Here is a 19,104-nt window from a genome sequence, read left to right as displayed (position 1 = left end):
ATAAGATAAAATTTAGGCCTAATCATAACTTAATTTGGCTATAATCTCAACCCTAACCCAACATTTAGAGGAAACAAGAGAGAAAATAGAGTTGCTACATAGGGGTATTTTTATAAAATAAATTTTAAAATGGGGTAATCATAATTTTTAAAAAATTAAGGGGCAAAAATATAATTTTAAAAAAGTTAAAGGGTCAAAATATAATTTTAAACAATAGGGGTCAAACATAATTTTTAAAAAGTTTAGGGGGTTAAATATAATTTTTAAAAAGTTTAAGGGTTGAAATGTAATTTTTTTAATCGCTCTCAAAACCCAACCCAAGCTTTGATATTTGTGAAATATTTTATATGTTTTAATATAATATTTTAAGTTAAATTGTACAATACGATCTAATACATAGATTTTTTTTATATTAGATATCATACTTTGTATTGTATATTAAATTATACAATATATAAATATCACAAAATATTATATAATTATTTAGCAATGCAATGCGGAGTTTTTTACGGTGTACTAAACACACTTATAAATTTTCACACACCTGCATTAATAAGCCCATAGTAACTGGTGTGATGCGCAATACTACGACTCTTGAAACACGATGAGTAGACAAAAATGTATGAATATTAGATTTAAGAACAAATTTTTTGTTTACTTATATATTTATATTTAATACACTTTGTAATGTTTTGAAAAAAAAAATACAAATTGATGTAAATAATATGCGCACTCATTTATCTCGTATCATTGTGAATGATTTTTTATTTAATTTGAATTGAAAAATTAGATTTTTAACATTAAAAAATAAAAGGATACAAAGATTTTGATTGGATTGTTGTGTCGAGCACTCATTAAAGCAGAAGAATTCTTTGTACTCAGATTCGGGTGGGATCCAAGTTTTGAAATTTACACAAACACGACACGAAAGTTTAGCGGATCAAATCATCACAAAATGATGGACGGCTGGATATAGATTATGGATAGGAACGCACAGACAACACGATTGAAATCTATAATTTGGATCGGTGGGGTAAGTGAGCAGAAATTAAAAACTAAACAAACGAGTACTAAAAGTTGAAACATACTCATGTAAGCGTATTCAAGCAAACCAACGGGATTACGAAAGTGGTCCAAACAGTGACGTACATGACTGACAATTAAATACTCTTTTTTGCGTTGTTGGCTGCAGAAAAAATAAAAATCATCTTAAATAGAAGGAAATTACATTGTAGTTTCTAGCAAAAACATGCAATGGCATCATGTATTTTATCTGTTTCTTTCGGAGAAATTTTGTAGGCCTTGTTCGTTTTGTAAATTTGAGTTTTTAATTTGAGTTGAGATGTAATATTTTTTAAAAATTTTTAATTATAATAGATTAAATTAAATATGATATTTTTTAAAAATTTTTTACTGTAAAAATTTAAAATTAAAAACTCGAATTAGTGAACCCGTTATTCTCCCTTTCGATGATCCCCCCGTTTTGTAAGTTTTCTTTGGAGTAGGGCCCGTCACTAAAGAATGTGGGCCGTGTTCTTATTTATGGGCTAACCTATTAGCCCAACAATAGGCCTATTTGAGATGACTAAACTACCCTCCTAGAACTCAAAACTCGTATTCTTCCCCAAACCGCCCCAGTTGTCGCCGAAGCTCTGCGGTAAAACCCTATTTCCCCATTTTTCTGATAAGTTTTCCAATTTCCTTTGTGTGTTGAAAACGGGTGTCTCCTCTGTTTGGTTTCCAAGAAAAGAAAGGAAAATTGAAAAAGAACCGAAAGGGTCTAAATGCAAACTTTCTTTTTTCTTTTTCTGTAAGTAGTCTCGTACTCGTGTAAAATTACAGGGCTTGGCTATTATTCGTTTCATTTCGTATTGCGCGTCAAAGCTGTTGTATCGATTAGTTACTTATAATTTTGTGAAGCAGTTATGTCAATTTATGAGTTTCCGTGTTGTGCGATCCATCTCTTTGCATAATATATTGTTTATTTCGTGTTATTACCGGTTAAAGACATGATTTTTTTGGTCGCATACTCGCATTGATGAACAATCTATATTTGACTTTCACGATTCTGTGCAAGTTAGTATTTTTCTTTTCTTTTTTCGAGAGGGTGCAAGTTAGTATTGTATGAAATGTTTTCCTTTTTACGTTGTTGATAGATTTTGTAATTTGTTGTACATATCTGTGCAATGATTTTTGGAACTGTGTGATGAAATTCATGTTTTTTCACCTGAAATGGTTTGAGTCAATGTTCTGAATTCAAATATTTTTTTTTTGGTCGCTGGATCTAATCTGAATTGATTTATTGAACCAGGAAATGGCACCAAAGCAGCCAAATACAGGCCTCTTCGTGGGATTGAACAAAGGCCATGTGGTCACCAAGAAGGAATTGGCTCCACGCCCCTCTGATCGCAAAGGAGTAAGTTTGTTCCATCCAATCCATGATTCATTGACTTGGAAATTCTTCCAAACTTTTCACCATTTTATGTTACTTTGCATTTTGCTTTTAGTTTGGTTTTTCGATGGTTTTTGCTTATCAGCTTATGAGGGCAGAAATTTGTGTTTCTTTTGTGATCCTTGAAGTTTGAACTATTTTTACCTTTACTTCCCTATCTTGGCACTAAGAACCGAATCATTTCGCAGAAAACCAGTAAGAGGGTCCATTTCGTAAGAAGCTTGATCCGTGAAGTCGCGGGTTTTGCACCATATGAGAAGAGAATTACTGAGCTTCTGAAGGTTGGGAAGGACAAGCGTGCACTGAAAGTGGCTAAGAGAAAGCTTGGTACCCACAAGAGGGCAAAGAAGAAGCGTGAGGAGATGTCCAACGTTCTCCGCAAGATGAGGTAATTTTTGAGACTTTCCATTTCTCGTACAAATGGCTTCTTGATAACATAGCTTTTGGGGTTCACATTTGCAATCTCTTATTTCTCGTATGAATTTTGCATTGCAGAGCTGGTGGAGGCGGAGAGAAGAAGAAATGAGACGGTTCTTTTTTCTTTTTTGCAAGTTGTAGGTTACTGCTTAGAAGCGAGCTTGTTAGAATGTGTTATCCAATCTATGCAATGTTCGAGTCAGGAACTTTAAGGCCGTGTTTGAAGTTGTTTTTATTTTTTATGTTTTTCGAGAAATAAAAAATAAAAACGGGAGAGAAACGGTGTTTGGCACAATTAGAGACAGAAATCGGAAATGAAAACGATCTTTTGATTTAGTGTAAAATAAGAAATAAATGAAAAATGACTTTTAATCGGTTTTTATTTTTTGTTTCTGTTTTCTCCTTTCTCGAGTAGAAAAAGAGAGAATGAGACATTAATATATTTTTTTTATATTGAAAATAATATCTTGATAAAACTATCAAACGCATTTTTAAAAATGATTTTTGTCAGAGATTGAAAACATTTTTATTTTCATTTTCAGACAACAAATAAATTCATTTTAGAACGAATTCTAAACGCATTTTTTTCTTAATTTTGTTTTGTTAAGTCTTGATATTTGATACTTGATAGTTTGTAGCCGTGTATTCGACTGAATTAAAGCAACCCTGCTGTTTCAGTAATTACTATGTTAATGGTACTATTGATTATGTTTTAAGCAAATTGAGACTAAAACCAGTGATTATACCCAAGTTCCAATATTTACTGGCTTCGCTACATCTTCTAAGAAATCTTTTAAGGAATCAACCGGATGCAACAAGATCTCTTTTATTTTTTGTTCTTTGTTTCCTTGAAACAAAACCCTTACAAATAAGATTTCTTATATCATCAAAGACCTATGACCAATTTGCATAATTAGTTGCTCTTTCAAAATCAGTTCTTAGGAACTGCTCCAAATACATCTCTGTATTCCGCTTCGGTGGAATTTGAGAGCCACCTTTCTAAATACATGGCAAAAAAAGGATGGAAAAGAGAAGTAGAAAACCCACATCATTCCGGACTTATTAATAACCAGTATTCACCTCATGAGAATTATTGGAGGGGAGACGGTAGCCGCCTACTCTAGCCAGCAAATAAGGGAGAGACGACAAGCGGGAGAGACCATTCATGTCTTTATGAACTTTTGGGTGAGTTTCTCGACTCCATCCCTACAATCTCCCGCGACTCGCCTTGCGCCTTCTTTGATGGCCAAGCTAACCTCAGAGGTGCTCTGCTGCAACTTTTGTGTTGATTCACTGGCCTTCGAAATGGCGGTGTCTCTTAGATCTTCTGCCTTTTTCCCAGCCTTGGATGCCCATTCCTTCAAACTTGCTATCAGCAGAGCTATCTTTTGAATGATCCTATTAAGTATATCTCTGGATTTCCCTCTTACATCTACTGCCATTGCCTTGAGCTTGTCCGTCAAGTTTTCAGCCCTGCTAATTGTTTCATCAACCGAGAACTGCTTGCTGGCATCGACCCATGTAACTCCGGCCAAGGATTCTTCACGGAGGTCGTTGTCAACGACAACCTTGATCCCATGCCTCTCCCAGCGATCTCTAGCCTCATCGAGTGCTTTGGCTTGTTCTCTTGCTCTTTTTGCCTCATCCTCAGCCCAAGCTCTGTAGCATGTGGAAAGAGAGAAAATCATCGAATGTAGCCACGAAAGTTGCTGTAACGTTCAACATTTAGATGACAGATTGCAGAACATAGAACTTGAGTTTATCAGTCTCCTATACCAAACTTGTGTATCATCTCTTTTATTGACCAAGATCAAAGAAATTGAAATTTAAGAACTATTCCTATGTTGAGACAGATTAACCAACACGCAACTTTTAAACATACTCCAGAGTTATGGGACTAATAAAAAAACGTTGGCATATCATAGACTTAAACAAATAATAGGAGAGGTGTCAACATAAATGAAAACTGACACTTTAGTTATCTAGTTTTTCTACCAGTCTCCTAATTTTTCTCATGAAAGCATCAAATGTTAAAAGCTAGCTACAGTTTGCCTCCTATAATTGTGGATTGCTCCTTTCATACCTGGCCATGGACAAAGCTTTTCGCTCAACCTCTAGTTCATATTGTAAGCGTTCAATTTCCTGGCTTTCTTCCTCTGCTTCTTTCCGTAGTTTGCTAATTCTTTCCTTTTCATATGATATTTCCACTTTGTTACTCATAAGACTCTGCAACTGTTCCTCCACCTCACGTCTTAACCTTGACAGCACTTCCATTTCTGATTCAATAGCTGCTCGTTCCTTCACTAAGACAATATTATCTTCCTCTCTTTCAGCTCTTAACCTTTCCAATTCACGCCTTGCTTCTTCTGCCATTTTCTCCACAGCATCTATCTTTTCCCTCTCTATCAAAAGTTCCTTCTCAAAACTTGCATTGACATCCTTCTCGACTTGAGCTACTAAAGCACTATGAGCAGCAACAACATTTTCAGCCATAGATTCTGCTTCAATACGTGCAAGCTCCTCGCTAACTGTGTCAGAAGCCTCCCCAGTGGCTAGAGCAATAGCAGCTTGGGCCTTAGTCACAGGCTTATCTGGCTGAAAAAGTCTTGTGTAGCCTGTCCCCAACGAACAGAACAGTCAAACAAACAAGTTCACCATCAAATTTGAGAACTTATAAATAACATTTACAAGAGATTATGACTAACCAAATGCGAGAGCTATAACTCCCTGTTCTCCAGCAGACAGGTCAGCAACAAGTGCAGGACATGCATCTGGATGTATTTTATCAGTGTCTATAAAGCCGGAAAGTTCATAGAGTGCCTGTCCAAGCACGCTAATTGTTAACTCACAAATCCGAGAGTTCAAATTATCAATAAAAAGTAGTTCATAGAAAATAAACTCAGACATCAAGTTAGTCAACCTTTCTGTCAGCTTCAGGGAGATGTCTTTTCTCTAGGGCCATCTTCCAACTTACAAGATCCTGACGTGATAGAGGGCTGTAGAATAACATGACCAAAAGGAAGAATATCATTACTTAGTCAGAATTCTTACTAGTAAGAAGCTGCAGCGATTAGTTTTATCTTGCACCATTGTGATGACAAAAAGATTACATGTACCACGAAAGAACGCTGGAAGAAAACACTATTAAGCATAATAAGTTAAAGAGTTAGAATACCAACTATCATAATTGGCTTGAAGCCTTATATGAAAAGCAAAAATAGTAGTGGCAGGAAGATTTTTTCAAAGAATACGTTCAGAATGAGAAATTAGTCCCAATTCCCAACACATCTATGTCAAGAGAAAATTCATGAACACCTTTCAGGAGAGAAGAACAATGGACCCTGGTCTTCATCTGTAGAAGAAAGCATATCACCTCTTGAAAGCTTGCTTGAGATAAGTCCAGCTTCGGCCAAACCTGAAAGATGAATCACAGAAAACCTAATGAAACAAAACAATGCGTCTGAAGATTAATGAATGAAAAAAATTTATATCGCATCAATACAACAGCCTCTCCAATGTGGTAGCCAAAAGTTTAACATCCAGTTCTGACCTTGAATAGATGCAAAATCAGGGTCTTCCGGAGTAATATCGTCAAATGCAAGCTCCGTTACATTCTCTATGTACATTGCCGGATACACTTTAGATATTGTGTTCCTACAGATAGTAGCAAACCATATATCACCAAGTCTAATAGTGAGTTCTAAAATTAGGAAATATTTGCGTCCTATTAATTACAAAACCAAGACAAATCCTACCTTGAAAGAGCACTGCTTGCAGACACTAACCAACGAGCATATTCACGACGTGTACACAAATCACTAGGTTGTACATCAGACTCAATGACCTGAAAAACGTTGGTAATAGGTAAACATAGAATTGAAGCGTTCTTACTACAGCTCATGTAAATCCCTAGGACCACGTAATAGATTGATTGCGGACAACCAAATCAAATCTTTTTGCCACATAAGCAAAGTCAAGACTGGTGGACAGTCTTTAGCAAGAAACTGAAGCCGAAGTTTCACCTTCTATTACACAAAAAACAGCCTTGCAATATTGAAATAACAGAAATAAGTGCAAACATTAGAGAATAGAAACACCTTTAGCACTTGCAATGCTGCCAGAGCCTGCCCCTGAACCTGATCAATAACTGCAGGAACTAACACTTTTCCAGGAAGCACCTGTAGAGCTGAGAAAACCACAGATGGAGCAGGAATTTTTTTAGGAATGCCAGCAGAAGAAAATGAGGTCCCAGGTTTTGGTGATTCTGTTGTGCTTCTATTGATCTCATTGTAAATTTTTGAAAACTGTTCATTTTGTAATGAATATGCTGATGCAGACACAGATGTTCCCGATGACCCACCTTCACTTAAGCTATGTGTTTCCACAGTTAAACTATTTTCCTCAACTTCGACCTGTGAGATATCCTGTGGCTCAAAATTTTCATTGGCTGGAGATGAGGGTATAGTCTCTATACTGGATTTGGAAGCAATTTGTGGTTCTAAAACCGTATTGGACTGTGAACTAGATGGCACATTTGGAGCCACAGGCTCATCTGGTACATGGGAAATGGAACTATGATCAGAAGTTTGATCTCTGCCTGAATCAGCACTTACATCCTGAAATTCAGGGCTAATATCAGATGGAATCGCATCAGAAACAGACAAGTTGGTTGATCCAAGATCGACTGGGCTATCTTTGAGATCAGTAACTAACTCTGATGTACCTACAGCAGAGTTTCCATCCAAATCTTTAAAATCAGACGCAACAGATGAATCATTGCCATTCTCTGACTTAAAAGGATTATATGAATTTTGGGCTGTTTCAGCTGCAACTGACTTATCATCAAAACTCAACTCATGTTGCAAATCTTCTTGAATGGAAACATTGTTGGTGGCATCATTATTATAGGATGTGGATTTAACATCATCTACCGAAACATCCCCAACTACAGAATCATTACCAACTCTATTTTCACTGGGAATATCAACAAATTCTGAAGATGAAGAAGAATCCTTATAAGTACCTGTCCTGCCATCCGGACCACCAGCATCTTCTTGTTTCACACTGTGGCCTTCGTTCTCATTTCCCCCACCGTTATCACTTTTATCCAACAATGACTCTTCTTCCTGCGTTGTCAAGGGCTCCATATGTTTTGCCCCTATGAAATTCATATACTCACACAGTTCAAAAGAATACTACTATGTCTATTCCAATAAACACATAATTTATTGAGAGTTTGAGAAATTCAGGGAATAAGCCCCCATGAAGTCAACTCTTTACTTAGTATATAAAGGGAGAAAGTAAGGGCTGAATATTAGCACGTGCATAAATCTTTAAGCTCCCTCTGGCAATTCCTCTAGAGTTTCCTTGATAATATTAACCATCAATATTTTGTTTTTTTGAATTATTAACCATCAACAATTGGAAGAGAGAAAATTCAACAAAAGTACTTCCTTTTGCAACCAGTTTGTATCTAGTCCTAAAGAAACTAATCTTAATTAAGAACACCCACTTACCAGAATTGCCTCGTTTTCCCAAAGATAATGCCGCAAATGTAAGCCCAGCAGCAAGAAGGATTCCCGCTAATCCTGTTCCCACAACCCCTGAAAGCAAACTACTTTACAAATATTAATATTCACTCTTATACCCAAAAAAAACAAAAAACAAAAAAACAAAGAAAAAGAAAAAAGAAGACTTATTCTAAAGTTTTCACAGCAACCAAACTAAGAAAAGATTAATAAACTTTTTCAGTCGAAACCAACATTACCTCCAAGCCATTTCTTCCTTTCAGAGTCCGCTGACTCTTCTCCTCCGTCCGTACTGGACCATCCGGAGAATCCATCGGCGGCGGAATCAGACCTGATCCACGAAACTCCGTTACGACGTCGTTCAGGTCCACTCCCATTCGTCGCTCCGCCTTGAGAGGGAAAAAGCGAGCGAGCGCAACGATTCTGCTTCCATAATTGTCCACGAACAAGAAGCACAGGGGGTTTTCGGCAATTCCCGGAGTTGAGAGCGAAGCGGAGCTGGAGCGAGCTCGGAGAGCACGTTGCCGTGGCGGAAGCCATGAAAAGAATAGAGCTTTCACGAGGATTGAAGGGGAATTCTAGGGTTTTTATCTGGTTTTTGGTCAGCGAATCTGCTTATCCGGCAACTGAGACCGTGTTTCGTAGAGAGAGAGAGAGAGAGAGAGAGAGAGAGAGGAAACTCGTTATCTCGGTTTTGTCTGAGAAGTGAGAACAAAGAAACACGAGGAAGTTACTGTAAGCAAGTATTTGGACCACCTGATTTTCAATTCCAACTAGTACAGCTTCTTTTAGCCAAATTTCTTCCTCTTTGAAACATGAAAAATACCAACAATTACAATATATAAATCATAATTAATAAGCAATTTTTATGATTTAAAGATTTTTAATATCGTTGATTGAGAAAAAAAAAAATAACAAAACTTACTGTAAACTACTAATTAATTACCAATTTATATGATTTGAAATTTTAAAAGAAGATTTAAGGATTATTAATATCATTGCTTGCGAATATCCAGCCACTTACGAGTTGTTAGTTTTTGACTTTTTTGTATGTCGCCGTCTTATAGAGTCAATGACGTTAACAAAAGGTGCTGTCGTTTTTAAGCTGTGCTCGTCCGTAAGCTGTTGTTGCATTTTTTTTCAGATAAGTAGTTTGTAAGCAATTGATTCGAGTTTTATTGGAGTAAAAAATTATCAAAAATAGATACAATTAATTTTTTTTATTACAGTAAATTTTTTTTACATAAAATCACATCTCAACTCAAATTAAAAACTCAAATAAGGGAGTGTTTCGTTTCTAAATGTCATCAAATTATTGTCGTCTACTAGTGGTATTGTCGTTTTTCAGGTATCGTTAGTTATTGTCGTTTTTGCATGCCCCGTCGTCTTATGAACTCATTCTCGTTTATAAAGAGGTGTGGTCGTTTTAGAGTAATAGTTTGAAGTTGTTGTCGCTTATGTATGTCGTTGTATTATGAATTCTTTATCGTTAACAAGAGGTTTTGTCGTTTTTAGCTGCAGTCCTTTTCCTATGCTGCCGTTTTTCCATATGTTGTTGTTTTATAATTAAGTTGTTGTAATATGTCTTATTGTGACGATTATGTTAGATTAGTATAAAAAGCACATTCACCGAAAAATTTTAATATTTCAATTTAAATGTAATGTAAATTTTTTAATTTCTTAACTTTTAATCCTTTAAATCTAATAAAAAATTTGAGCAAATTTAATAAAATATGACACATTGTAACAACTTTATACGTTGAGATGACAACTTGTTAAAAGTAAAAAGTTAAAAGACAATTTGCTAAACTACAATAAACTTGAGGGGCAATTGTGCTAAAAACCTTAATCTAATTGATCGCTTTCGGCCATGGCTGTTTTTTTGTGGGGTTTTTTTTTTTTTTAGTCAGAAGCATTGTCAAATATTCGATATTTTTTTTGTTCACTTTGTTGTTTATCTGCTGTCGTTTGGTGCTATCGTAATTTTTTTCTCCCCAATAATTCATTGTCGCTTATGCGTTGTTTTAAGTATTTTCTGAGCGATGGTCGTTTATGGCGGTTGCAGTATGTCGCTCAAAAGTCATCTCTCAAAGGACATCTCGCCTTTAACAGTCAGCCTTGAGGCGACATGCAATTAATGTGTCGTTCATGGTTCAAATTGAGTTATTATACAATATGATTAGGCATGCAAAAAATAAATAAAAACAATAACCAATTTTATTAAAAAGCTAAAGAATTTGCAACAAGGTATTGTCTAACAAGACGGTCCTTGCTAAAATAGTAGATCAAAAGTAGAAGAGAATATATGAATTATTATATTCATTGCAAAATATCTAGTAAGTATTCACTCGATCGAAGATCTATAAACATTTGATTATGAATTAATTATATAGCATAGTAAATGTCATCGTCAGCAAATTTATTCTTTTTAGTTCGTTTATTTTTCATAATATAATCGTATCCGTACATGATACTAAGGGATCACCCTGTCACGAAAAACGTATTCAAAATAAAAGACATCTTTAATCATGTTCGACGCAAACCGTTAAAATTTGAAAATCAGTTGTTAGCGTGTCAGAGTTAACAAGGTTCCAACCAAAGTAAATTATAATCATTCCTTTAAATCCTTCTTCTTTCCGACATTAACAAGAGCAAATATAATTTGCGTTATTTTCTCCTATAACCTAAAAGACAAAGTGAATACATCCATTGTGGCCAAAAAGTTCTGCCCAACGTTTTGAAAGGACAAGAGGTGTAGATTTCAAAAGACCCCCAGCAGCTCACAACCTATTTTGATTCCGCTCATAGCCTCACACCGACTTGCAAAAGGCACATTTACAGTTCCATCGGTTATTAAGGGTCAAAATCTCTTGATTTAAAGCAAGAAAAACTGTGAATACAAATATTCTCGAATCTTATAATACTCCTCGCATAAGGGGCCTTCGATGACAATTTGCTGCGTCCCAGGACCACCACCCTACATGTCAAATATGATAAGCAAGTCAAGCCTCTCGTCCACATGCCGGAAAATGAAATAACCAAAAGGAAAGCCATCAAATCACCATAATACACTGCTACTACCAAATGAAGAAGGGTGTATAACTAGCAAAATCGAAGATGAAACACTCTATGACTCACTTTGTGGCTAGCATCCCCAACCTTGCGCAGTGTCACATATTCACCACATCGCAGAGCACCCCCACCAGCGAATTCGACCTGCAAAGTATGAAATTTGTGATGCATTTTGTTTTCAGGCAGATAAGCTATTTTCCAAGAAAATTTTCTTTTGTTCATGATCAAACGGTTAAGATTCCGCATCTTATTTCATCCATTATTGTGTGCATATGTGGTAGACAGGGTAGTGTGAAAGACCATTTATTTAAGCAAGGAGTAGAAATTGGTACCTGGACACCATTATCAGCCAGAAACTGCTTGAAATTTGCCATTTTCAAATCACCTACAAGGACAGATTTGTGTGGTGGAGCTGCACTTGAAAGGGGTAGTAAAGACAGAGTGCCATTTTCTGTCTTACCAACTTCAGAATCAACCCAAGCAGTTTCATGATCTCCAAGCTGCGTTTGCAGTTTCGTCACATTGTTGATGATAATCACAATGGATGATAATACTAGATAAACCAAAATTTTGAGACAATAGTGTTACCTTCTTAAAGAGCACATTACTCATCAGCTTCTCAGACAGTTGTACCTGTATTCCACAAAATGGATACCCAGTGGCTTGTGATTTCCATGTCGCAGATCAAGAAAGAAATCAATTGCTCTTAAATTATACCTTATAAGCACACAAATCAGAGGTGATATCAATAGTTTCTTCAATTTGGGGAGCATAAACATGAGGACAAACTTGTTTAATGCAATGTTGCTTCAAATGTTCCGTGGCTTCCGCTGTTCCATGAACCAGAACCTCCAAGGAAAAAAGCAACATAAGGTTAGCATCCCAAGATCAAATCTTCACATACAACTATTGAAGATCTAGATTTTGCACCAAACCAAACAAATATATACACATGCACAAAAAAAAAAAAGAAAAAAAAAAGATTCATACAAGCTTTAGAGGAGCCATGTGGGAGAGAATTGATTTTATGGATCGTGCATCAGAACGGCCTTCAAAATCCATATAAAGCAATGAGCATTTGACTGGCACCTGAATTAGAACATAACTCCACTATATTTACTGAGACAACAAGAGTCAGATAACTCCATATGCAATGAAGCAAAAATTTTACTTACAGTCAATTCATTAGATATGACTTTTGACGGCTTTGTGTCAAGTATCAAACTAGCAGACGCTTCATCAAGCTTTCCATCCATATCACCACTCACCTGCAGTAAGAAATGCCAAGGCTAAGCATAAAGGTCAAAGCTGCAGGCAGATATTCCATAATGGACTCACATGCATTGCTCCTTGGTCCATGTCTTCGTCCTTGATTATGTAATTATCAGGATTTATGACTTCACCAAAATCATCCCACTCAGAAGTAGTCTCAAAAAATGGAAACATTGGGGCAACGCTGGTGGATGAAGGAACAAATCCATCAATGAATACATCACGGTATCCACCACTATGTGGACCTGCCACTGTGATTTAATGTACAATCAGAAAATTGAGTACGCACAAATACTGAAAAAGTTAGCATATAATGAGATTTAAATGAGAAAAACAAAAACCAAACAAACAGGCTTCAATGCATAAAAAGAACTGGAACATACATTTAAGGCATGGAAGGAAAATTGACAGAATTATAAGCAAGATTAGCTACGAATACTAGAGCCTATTGTTTACATACCATCTGGCAAAGGATTAGTAATGCTCGCGTCAATGACCATTGGATCACTTATGTTAATATCAGTCCCATGAGATGCTTTTGATTCCTCCTCTTTAATAAGACTAGCCTTTAAAGCCTCTTCCCTTTTTATTCGGTTTTGCTCTTCTTCATAGGCAATTAGCTCCTCCCCAACTAAAGGGACCCTCTTGGACATCGTGACCTTTACAGCTTTTGGAGGTGGATCTGCTTGAAGCATACGGGCCAATGTGCCAAACTACAAAAACAGTGCAGGGATAAATGTAAGCACTTAAAGAAAGATAACCCAACAAATTTCTGTCTTATACTTTGATGGGATGCATAATTAAATAACTTCCAATAAAAAATAAAAGAAAAAAATATGCATTAATGTAAGACTAGTATAATTTCCCAAAAACCCAAAAAAAAAAAAGGAAAGAAACCACTATTGGCGTTATCAAAAGATAGTAACTATGATGAAGCCATTAATTTCTTCCTAAAAAGGAGTCACAAAAATAAAAATGAAAGTGACTCAAAACAGAATTCCAAGTTTCTGTGCAAATGAAAACTTGAATATTCTCAACTAGGGTTGCATTAGCAATTTTCTAGTTTTAAGGACGAAATATTCTTATTGTCGTCCCCCGGGAGCTCAAAGTGAGAAGGATTATAATAGCACTAACTAAAAGATAAAGTGTGCTTGACATAATTGTCCTCGTATAGAAAGTACCTGGCCTCGTTCTGTAAAAAGCACAAGATTCCTGGCATCAGTCGCCCATTCAACAAATATATCATGGGAAAAACCGGCTTCCAAACTAGCCATCGATGCTAGAACAACCTATTTGAAATTAGTCAGTCAACGAAAAATAAAAAGATAATATGTACCACAGAGTATTCATGGAGTCTAACCTTTGGACCATCTGGAGCATTATTGAGATCAGTCTTGTTGACTAAAAGTGTGACATGCCTGGAAGTTTGAAATTAGTTCCTAATCAGTAAGTATTACCAAAGAACAGGAATCACAAAATATATATGCAAAGATTCAACTATATCAGATCTTTCTCTGTATACAGGTGTATCAACTAAAGGATTGAAGGGGCAGATGTTAAATACTTAAAGATAGAAACATTCTCAAAGAAAATACAAAAGAATACCACTTACTTCAGAAGAAAAGCATTATCACGTGTCTTTTCAAAAGACTTTGCTATAGAATCACTCATCCACTCAAGGAAACTCTTGACATAATCAATGGTGCTAGATGCAACATATGTTAGAAAGTAGATTGGATAACTCAAACTTTCCTCTGCCCAACACTGCAAATCATTAGGTCGATCATAAATCACCATTGGGATGTAATCACAAAAGAACAGTTTATCCCATTGATCAAGAAAAGTAACAAAACACACACTCTAGCAACATTTCCCCAACTCACCGATTCCAAAATTTGAAGAAGTTCCAAAACTCGTCCAGCAGTATCAACAGGTAGTAACACTTTTCCATCTATTCGTAAAGTCTTCTTTATTGTATCTAGTACAAGAAAGACAAAACTACGCAATCAATAAGTAGAACCTTACTATGTTTTTGTGTAACAATACACAATCATCATTTACTTATTCATGTTTTCCGCATATTATATTAAAAACAAACAAACAATTCCAAACTCTAAAGTAACTACCTGTAAATTCTTTGTCCATTTGGCGTCTATAAGGCTGGTTATTCAAAGCATTATAGGCATCCGTTATAAGAACAGCAGGCCGAACAAAAGACGCTGGATTAATCCCATTCAAATGCCTGATAAAAACCACACCTAATAAGCACTTTTTTTTTCCTTTCTCAACACTAACAATCATACTTACACAACAAAAATCAATTCATTAAAGTACATCATGTACATAAAAGAATGCTCACTTTTCTTTGCGGTGGTTAAAGTCAACAGCATATATAACATCCTCCCCATCCTTTGTTATCTTCCACACAGTCCCCCCCAACAAATGCCCGGCCACATGCGGTGATATCACAATTCCTTCTCCTTTACCTAATTCCAGCAATATAACCCACACACACACACACACACACATATATGTTGGTTTAATAATTTCTTCATCTTCTTTTACATGTTTAGAGAAGGGGGAAAAAAAAAAAAAGAGTACCAGAAAGGTGATGATTCTGAGCATACGTAAGTCTGGTGACGTTCTGGAAAGCAGAGTCAATATCATCCAAAGTAAACAGATCGAACTCCGAAACTTGCTGCGAAATCAAAGATAAACATTGCATCAGAGCATGAATTGTGGTAAAGGAATTGCAAAAACAAATCGGTAAGCAAAAAGAAAGACGAAAAATCTTCATTTCACCTTGCGCCAAAGAAATTGATCGTACATTGTGAGGAGACCGAGTCTGTAAACTGGTTCGGTGGAGTAAACCGGAGCGGAGAGGCCGAATTGCTTCATTGCGTAGGGGAGAGCGCCGAGGTGAAGCGTATCGGCGTGGGACAGCAAAACTGCGTCGACCGTCGAAGCGACCCTGCGACGAGAAATGGAGGTGAAATCAGCACGGTTTTTGTGAAGTTTCTAGAGAGAGAAAAAGGGGAGGTTAGAGGGAGAAACAGACTTGGTGAGAGGTTGAAGAATGGAAGGGTCCAAGTGGTCGTTCCAGCCACAGTCGATGAGGAAGTTGAAGCCGTCGATGGAGACCAAGTACGACAATGGATTCTCGTTGTAGACGCCGCAAAGCGGCGTCACCTGCACCGAAGTCCCCATTTTTTTCTCTCTCTATCGACTGTCGGAGCTCTCACCGGAAATGGAGTAGCTTCGTAAGGAAAGGGAAAGACTTTGGGAGGCAATTAGGGCCAGGGGAAGTGACGGACGACGTCGTTTCGCACTTTATGCTGTTAAATTCTGGGGTTTTTTTTATGCTGATAAAGAAACGTTTCGTTGTAAAAAAATAGGTTAATCTCAAAGATGGTCTCAGATGTTTATCCTCAATTTTACTTTACTTTTTACTTTTTAACTTTTAAAATGTGTCTCAGATGGTCTTTAAAATTTTACTTTATTTTAATTTTGGTCTTTTTGTTAATTTGATGTTAAATATTTGATAAAAATATGTAAAAATTAAGGATCAAAGTTGAAAATGTATAAAGTTTAAAGGCTAAAATAATCTAAAAAATCAAAAGTTAATTTTCACACCTAGTCTTAATATTTTAGTTATTTTTAATTTTAGTCCATAATTTACACATATTTCATTAAATTTTAATACTTAATACACAAAATGACTGAAACTGAAACAAAATAAAATCTCATATATCAACTGTGTGACGTTTAAAAAATTAAAGACCAAGATGGACTACAAGTTAAATCTCATGGACCATTTGTAAAATTAATCCTATAACTTTTGCCAATAGTCATGCTTTGAAACACTCCGGATTATTCTTGCTTAACGTTCACAACTCCTTCCGTCACTGTTTTATATTATATCTACATATCATGGGACGTTCCATCGAAGGATGTAAAAAAACACGTGAATATATATATATATATATATATATATATATATATATATAAATAGTCTCTGATCATGCACATAGAATTGAGCCTAACCAGTTAGCATCTCTAAAGATGGTCGTAGGATTTGCAATAGACGGCTATGATTGTGTGGATTTTTTTTCTTGGTAAGCTAATTTCTTAGGTCGGATAAAAGTTATACTAAAAAACGCTTAAAACAACATGAAATTTTATACATGTAGGCTTCTTTAAATTTCTAAGTTTAAATTATGCTAGGTAAGTTGAGCTCAATACTTTGAGTTCGGTAACCTGAGCTTGATACCTCAAGTAAGTTCTCAATGAGGTAAGTGAGAATTACCTCAAGGAGGTAAGTGAGGAGTACCTCAAGGAGGTTAGTGAGTTCGGTAACTTGAGCTTGGTACCTCAAGTAAGTCCTCAAGGAGATAAGTGAGGAGTATCTCAAGGAGGGAAGTGAGATTCATTTGCACTATAATCCTATATCGTGTTGTGTAATATGAAAACGAATACGACAATAACCTTAAAATCAACATCCCATCTAATCTAATCTAAAAGCATCTCTAAATGAGCTCTCTAAATTTTAGCTAAATTATAGTTAAAATGTTTAAAAAGCTATTTTAACGAGTAACTTTTTAGTGAGTCACTCCAACCATACTCTCTATTTTAGCTAAATATAAATTATTTTAATCTTTTTTGAGTTTAAAATATAAAAAACTTTTTAACTTTTACTTTATGTCCAAAACAAAATAATAAAAATAATAAATAAGTAGTTACTTCTTGCTAGTTATATTTATTTAATGAAAAATACTTTAACTAACGTAGTTAACTATTTAGTTAATGATTGGAGTAAAGAAAAATTAAATTATTAATTATTTTAATTAAAAATATGAAATGACTAATATAATTGGAGTTACTCTAACTATACTAAAAGCCTCAATGCGCTAACTCTTACGCAGCTGACATGTGGCCAAGTTTCAACATCCTTCGTTGCGCTTTTTTTTTTGCTGCTTCAGTTATTTTCTTATTTTTTGAGTTTGCAAAGAGCACTCCTTACGCCATGTCGGCAACCATTTCGTTCGGAGTGTTTTTTTCTTCCTTTGTTCTTAAGACAATTATAATGAAATTTATGTGCCAAATTAGGGCTTGTTCGGTTACATTTTTTAGTTATAGTGACTTGATTGTAGATCTTGAGTTGAATTTGAGTTATAACTTGAGTTGAAGTTCTAACTTGAGTTTGTGTTTGGATGTACACATTTAAGTTATGGTTTGAATTGAGAATCTATTTGATTTTGTGTTTGGGTGAGTCAAAACTTGAATTTGTATTTATATAATATTTTAATAAAAACTCAATAGTGATGGAAAATTTTAATAGAGTATATGGATATGGTTTTATTCGTCTGTTCGTTGTGAACGCATAGAAAAGAAAATAATCTCAATCAGAATTAAAAAGAAAAAGTTATAGTGTTTTTAAGAATATAAAAAATATTGTTCATTAACTTGAGTTTGAGTTTAAGAGCTTGAGTTGAAGGGAAGGGCCCGTTTAGTTCGCTGATTCGAATTTTTAATTTGAGTTAAGATGTGACTTTATGTAAGAGTTTTTTTAGTAGTAAAAAAAATAGATGTGACTGTTTCTGAGAGCTTTTTACTGTAGCAAAACTCGAATTCTAAACTCAAATCGGTAAAATGAACGAGACCTTAAACTCAGATTTTAGTCTTGATTACGCCCAAACGTGTACAAAAACAAGCGGTCAATTGTAGTACAATTTGAACGGTCGATCCCACAAGAAAGTGTTAAATTGAACAAGAAATGATTAGCAAATAAAAAGCGTTAGGAAAGTAAGCAATCAAACAAAGAAAAAGAATGAGTGTTTTTGATGATTTTATGAACAATTTAAAATGGAGAAAATTCTATAAATAAAAGTGGTAAGGCTTTGAGAATCCTCCATATGCTTTGTTCACCTATTTGGATTTTGATTCATAAATTGACTCAATTGAAAGTTTCACATTCCAAACAATCAATCGGAAAATAAATATTTGAAGAACATATGAATTAAAAATGTATTCGAGTAAATAAAATTCTAACGTTTAGAATTAGGAAAAATTATCTTATGAGAAATCCAAGAGCGACAATATACCGTTGGCAATAATACAGTAAAAGACTACTCATAAAATAATACCGATCAATATATCATATAATGCAACAATCACATAAAAAGAGCTTGACAAGATTTATATGAGAGTTGACAATAAAATATATTGATAAGAAGAAGAAATATGATAAAAGAAAATTATTTACTCAAATGTATAAAACTTACAAACCATTGGAGAATCAAAAATCCAAACAAGTTCACTACACATATAAGATCATCTCTAGCCTCACCTAAATACTCTAGCCTA

The 19,104-nt window shown here is 35.2% G+C and overlaps 3 protein-coding genes across 6 annotated transcripts; 1 reads left to right on the top strand and 2 right to left on the bottom strand.

The window, feature by feature from the left end:
• Nucleotides 1-1,608: 1,608 nt before the first annotated feature.
• Nucleotides 1,609-3,086, top strand: LOC21389936 (60S ribosomal protein L36-2). Of its 2 annotated transcripts, none has more exons than XM_010110050.2 (4): nucleotides 1,609-1,657; nucleotides 2,312-2,416; nucleotides 2,641-2,840; nucleotides 2,948-3,086. In XM_010110050.2, exons 2-4 carry the CDS (start codon nucleotides 2,315-2,317, stop codon nucleotides 2,976-2,978), a joined length of 333 nt encoding a protein of 110 aa, XP_010108352.1. In that variant the 5' UTR covers nucleotides 1,609-1,657; nucleotides 2,312-2,314; the 3' UTR covers nucleotides 2,979-3,086. The 2 variants fall into 2 exon arrangements, with proteins under 2 accessions (XP_010108352.1, XP_024029217.1); XM_024173449.1 differs by having other exon boundaries at nucleotides 1,634-1,810.
• Nucleotides 3,087-3,964: 878 nt separating this feature from the next.
• LOC112093909 (myosin-7B) lies at nucleotides 3,965-9,162 on the bottom strand. Of its 3 annotated transcripts, none has more exons than XM_024173433.1 (11): nucleotides 8,637-9,160; nucleotides 8,386-8,472; nucleotides 7,893-8,027; nucleotides 6,967-7,592; nucleotides 6,625-6,713; nucleotides 6,420-6,523; nucleotides 6,185-6,284; nucleotides 5,790-5,865; nucleotides 5,575-5,689; nucleotides 4,953-5,484; nucleotides 3,965-4,528 (listed from the first exon to the last, which is right to left on the bottom strand). In XM_024173433.1, the coding sequence occupies exons 1-11, from the start codon at nucleotides 8,935-8,937 to the stop codon at nucleotides 4,033-4,035; spliced, it is 2,661 nt and encodes an 886-aa protein (XP_024029201.1). In that variant the 5' UTR covers nucleotides 8,938-9,160; the 3' UTR covers nucleotides 3,965-4,032. The 3 variants fall into 3 exon arrangements, with proteins under 3 accessions (XP_024029201.1, XP_024029202.1, XP_024029200.1); XM_024173434.1 differs by having other exon boundaries at nucleotides 6,967-7,055; nucleotides 8,637-9,159; XM_024173432.1 differs by having other exon boundaries at nucleotides 6,967-8,027; nucleotides 8,637-9,162.
• A 1,810-nt stretch (nucleotides 9,163-10,972) lies between these two features.
• LOC21389935 (cleavage and polyadenylation specificity factor subunit 2) lies at nucleotides 10,973-16,024 on the bottom strand. Its single transcript, XM_010110049.2, has 18 exons — nucleotides 15,800-16,024; nucleotides 15,544-15,712; nucleotides 15,343-15,439; nucleotides 15,101-15,227; nucleotides 14,868-14,983; nucleotides 14,625-14,719; nucleotides 14,354-14,505; nucleotides 14,102-14,159; nucleotides 13,923-14,030; nucleotides 13,202-13,454; nucleotides 12,808-12,992; nucleotides 12,645-12,737; nucleotides 12,460-12,558; nucleotides 12,187-12,318; nucleotides 12,058-12,102; nucleotides 11,802-11,969; nucleotides 11,536-11,613; nucleotides 10,973-11,374 (listed from the first exon to the last, which is right to left on the bottom strand). Exons 1-18 carry the CDS (start codon nucleotides 15,946-15,948, stop codon nucleotides 11,273-11,275), a joined length of 2,226 nt encoding a protein of 741 aa, XP_010108351.1. The 5' UTR covers nucleotides 15,949-16,024; the 3' UTR covers nucleotides 10,973-11,272.
• Between the last annotated feature and the right edge of the window lie 3,080 nt (nucleotides 16,025-19,104).

Source organism: Morus notabilis, unplaced genomic scaffold, assembly GCF_000414095.1.
Source record: "Morus notabilis unplaced genomic scaffold, ASM41409v2 Scaffold1639, whole genome shotgun sequence".
Classification (NCBI taxonomy): domain Eukaryota; kingdom Viridiplantae; phylum Streptophyta; class Magnoliopsida; order Rosales; family Moraceae; genus Morus; species Morus notabilis.
The sequence above is the reverse complement of the archived record's forward strand: the minus strand, read 5'-3'. Positions and strand labels throughout refer to the sequence as shown.

Coding starts and splice junctions, on each gene's coding strand:
- LOC21389936 (XM_010110050.2), top strand. CDS start 2,315: ATGGCACCAAAGCAGCCAAATACAGGCCTCTTCGTGGGATTGAACAAA. Junction 2,417..2,640: donor GCCCCTCTGATCGCAAAGGA/GTAAGTTTGTTC, acceptor ATCATTTCGCAG/AAAACCAGTAAGAGGGTCCA. Junction 2,841..2,947: donor AACGTTCTCCGCAAGATGAG/GTAATTTTTGAG, acceptor TTTGCATTGCAG/AGCTGGTGGAGGCGGAGAGA.
- LOC112093909 (XM_024173432.1), bottom strand. CDS start 8,937: ATGGCTTCCGCCACGGCAACGTGCTCTCCGAGCTCGCTCCAGCTCCGC. Junction 8,473..8,636: donor AAGGAAGAAATGGCTTGGAG/GTAATGTTGGTT, acceptor GTTTGCTTTCAG/GGGTTGTGGGAACAGGATTA. Junction 6,714..6,966: donor CAGCATTGCAAGTGCTAAAG/GTGTTTCTATTC, acceptor AACGTTTTTCAG/GTCATTGAGTCTGATGTACA.
- LOC21389935 (XM_010110049.2), bottom strand. CDS start 15,948: ATGGGGACTTCGGTGCAGGTGACGCCGCTTTGCGGCGTCTACAACGAG. Junction 11,970..12,057: donor GTAATGTGCTCTTTAAGAAG/GTAACACTATTG, acceptor CTGCAAACGCAG/CTTGGAGATCATGAAACTGC. Junction 11,375..11,535: donor TTGGGGATGCTAGCCACAAA/GTGAGTCATAGA, acceptor TTTGACATGTAG/GGTGGTGGTCCTGGGACGCA.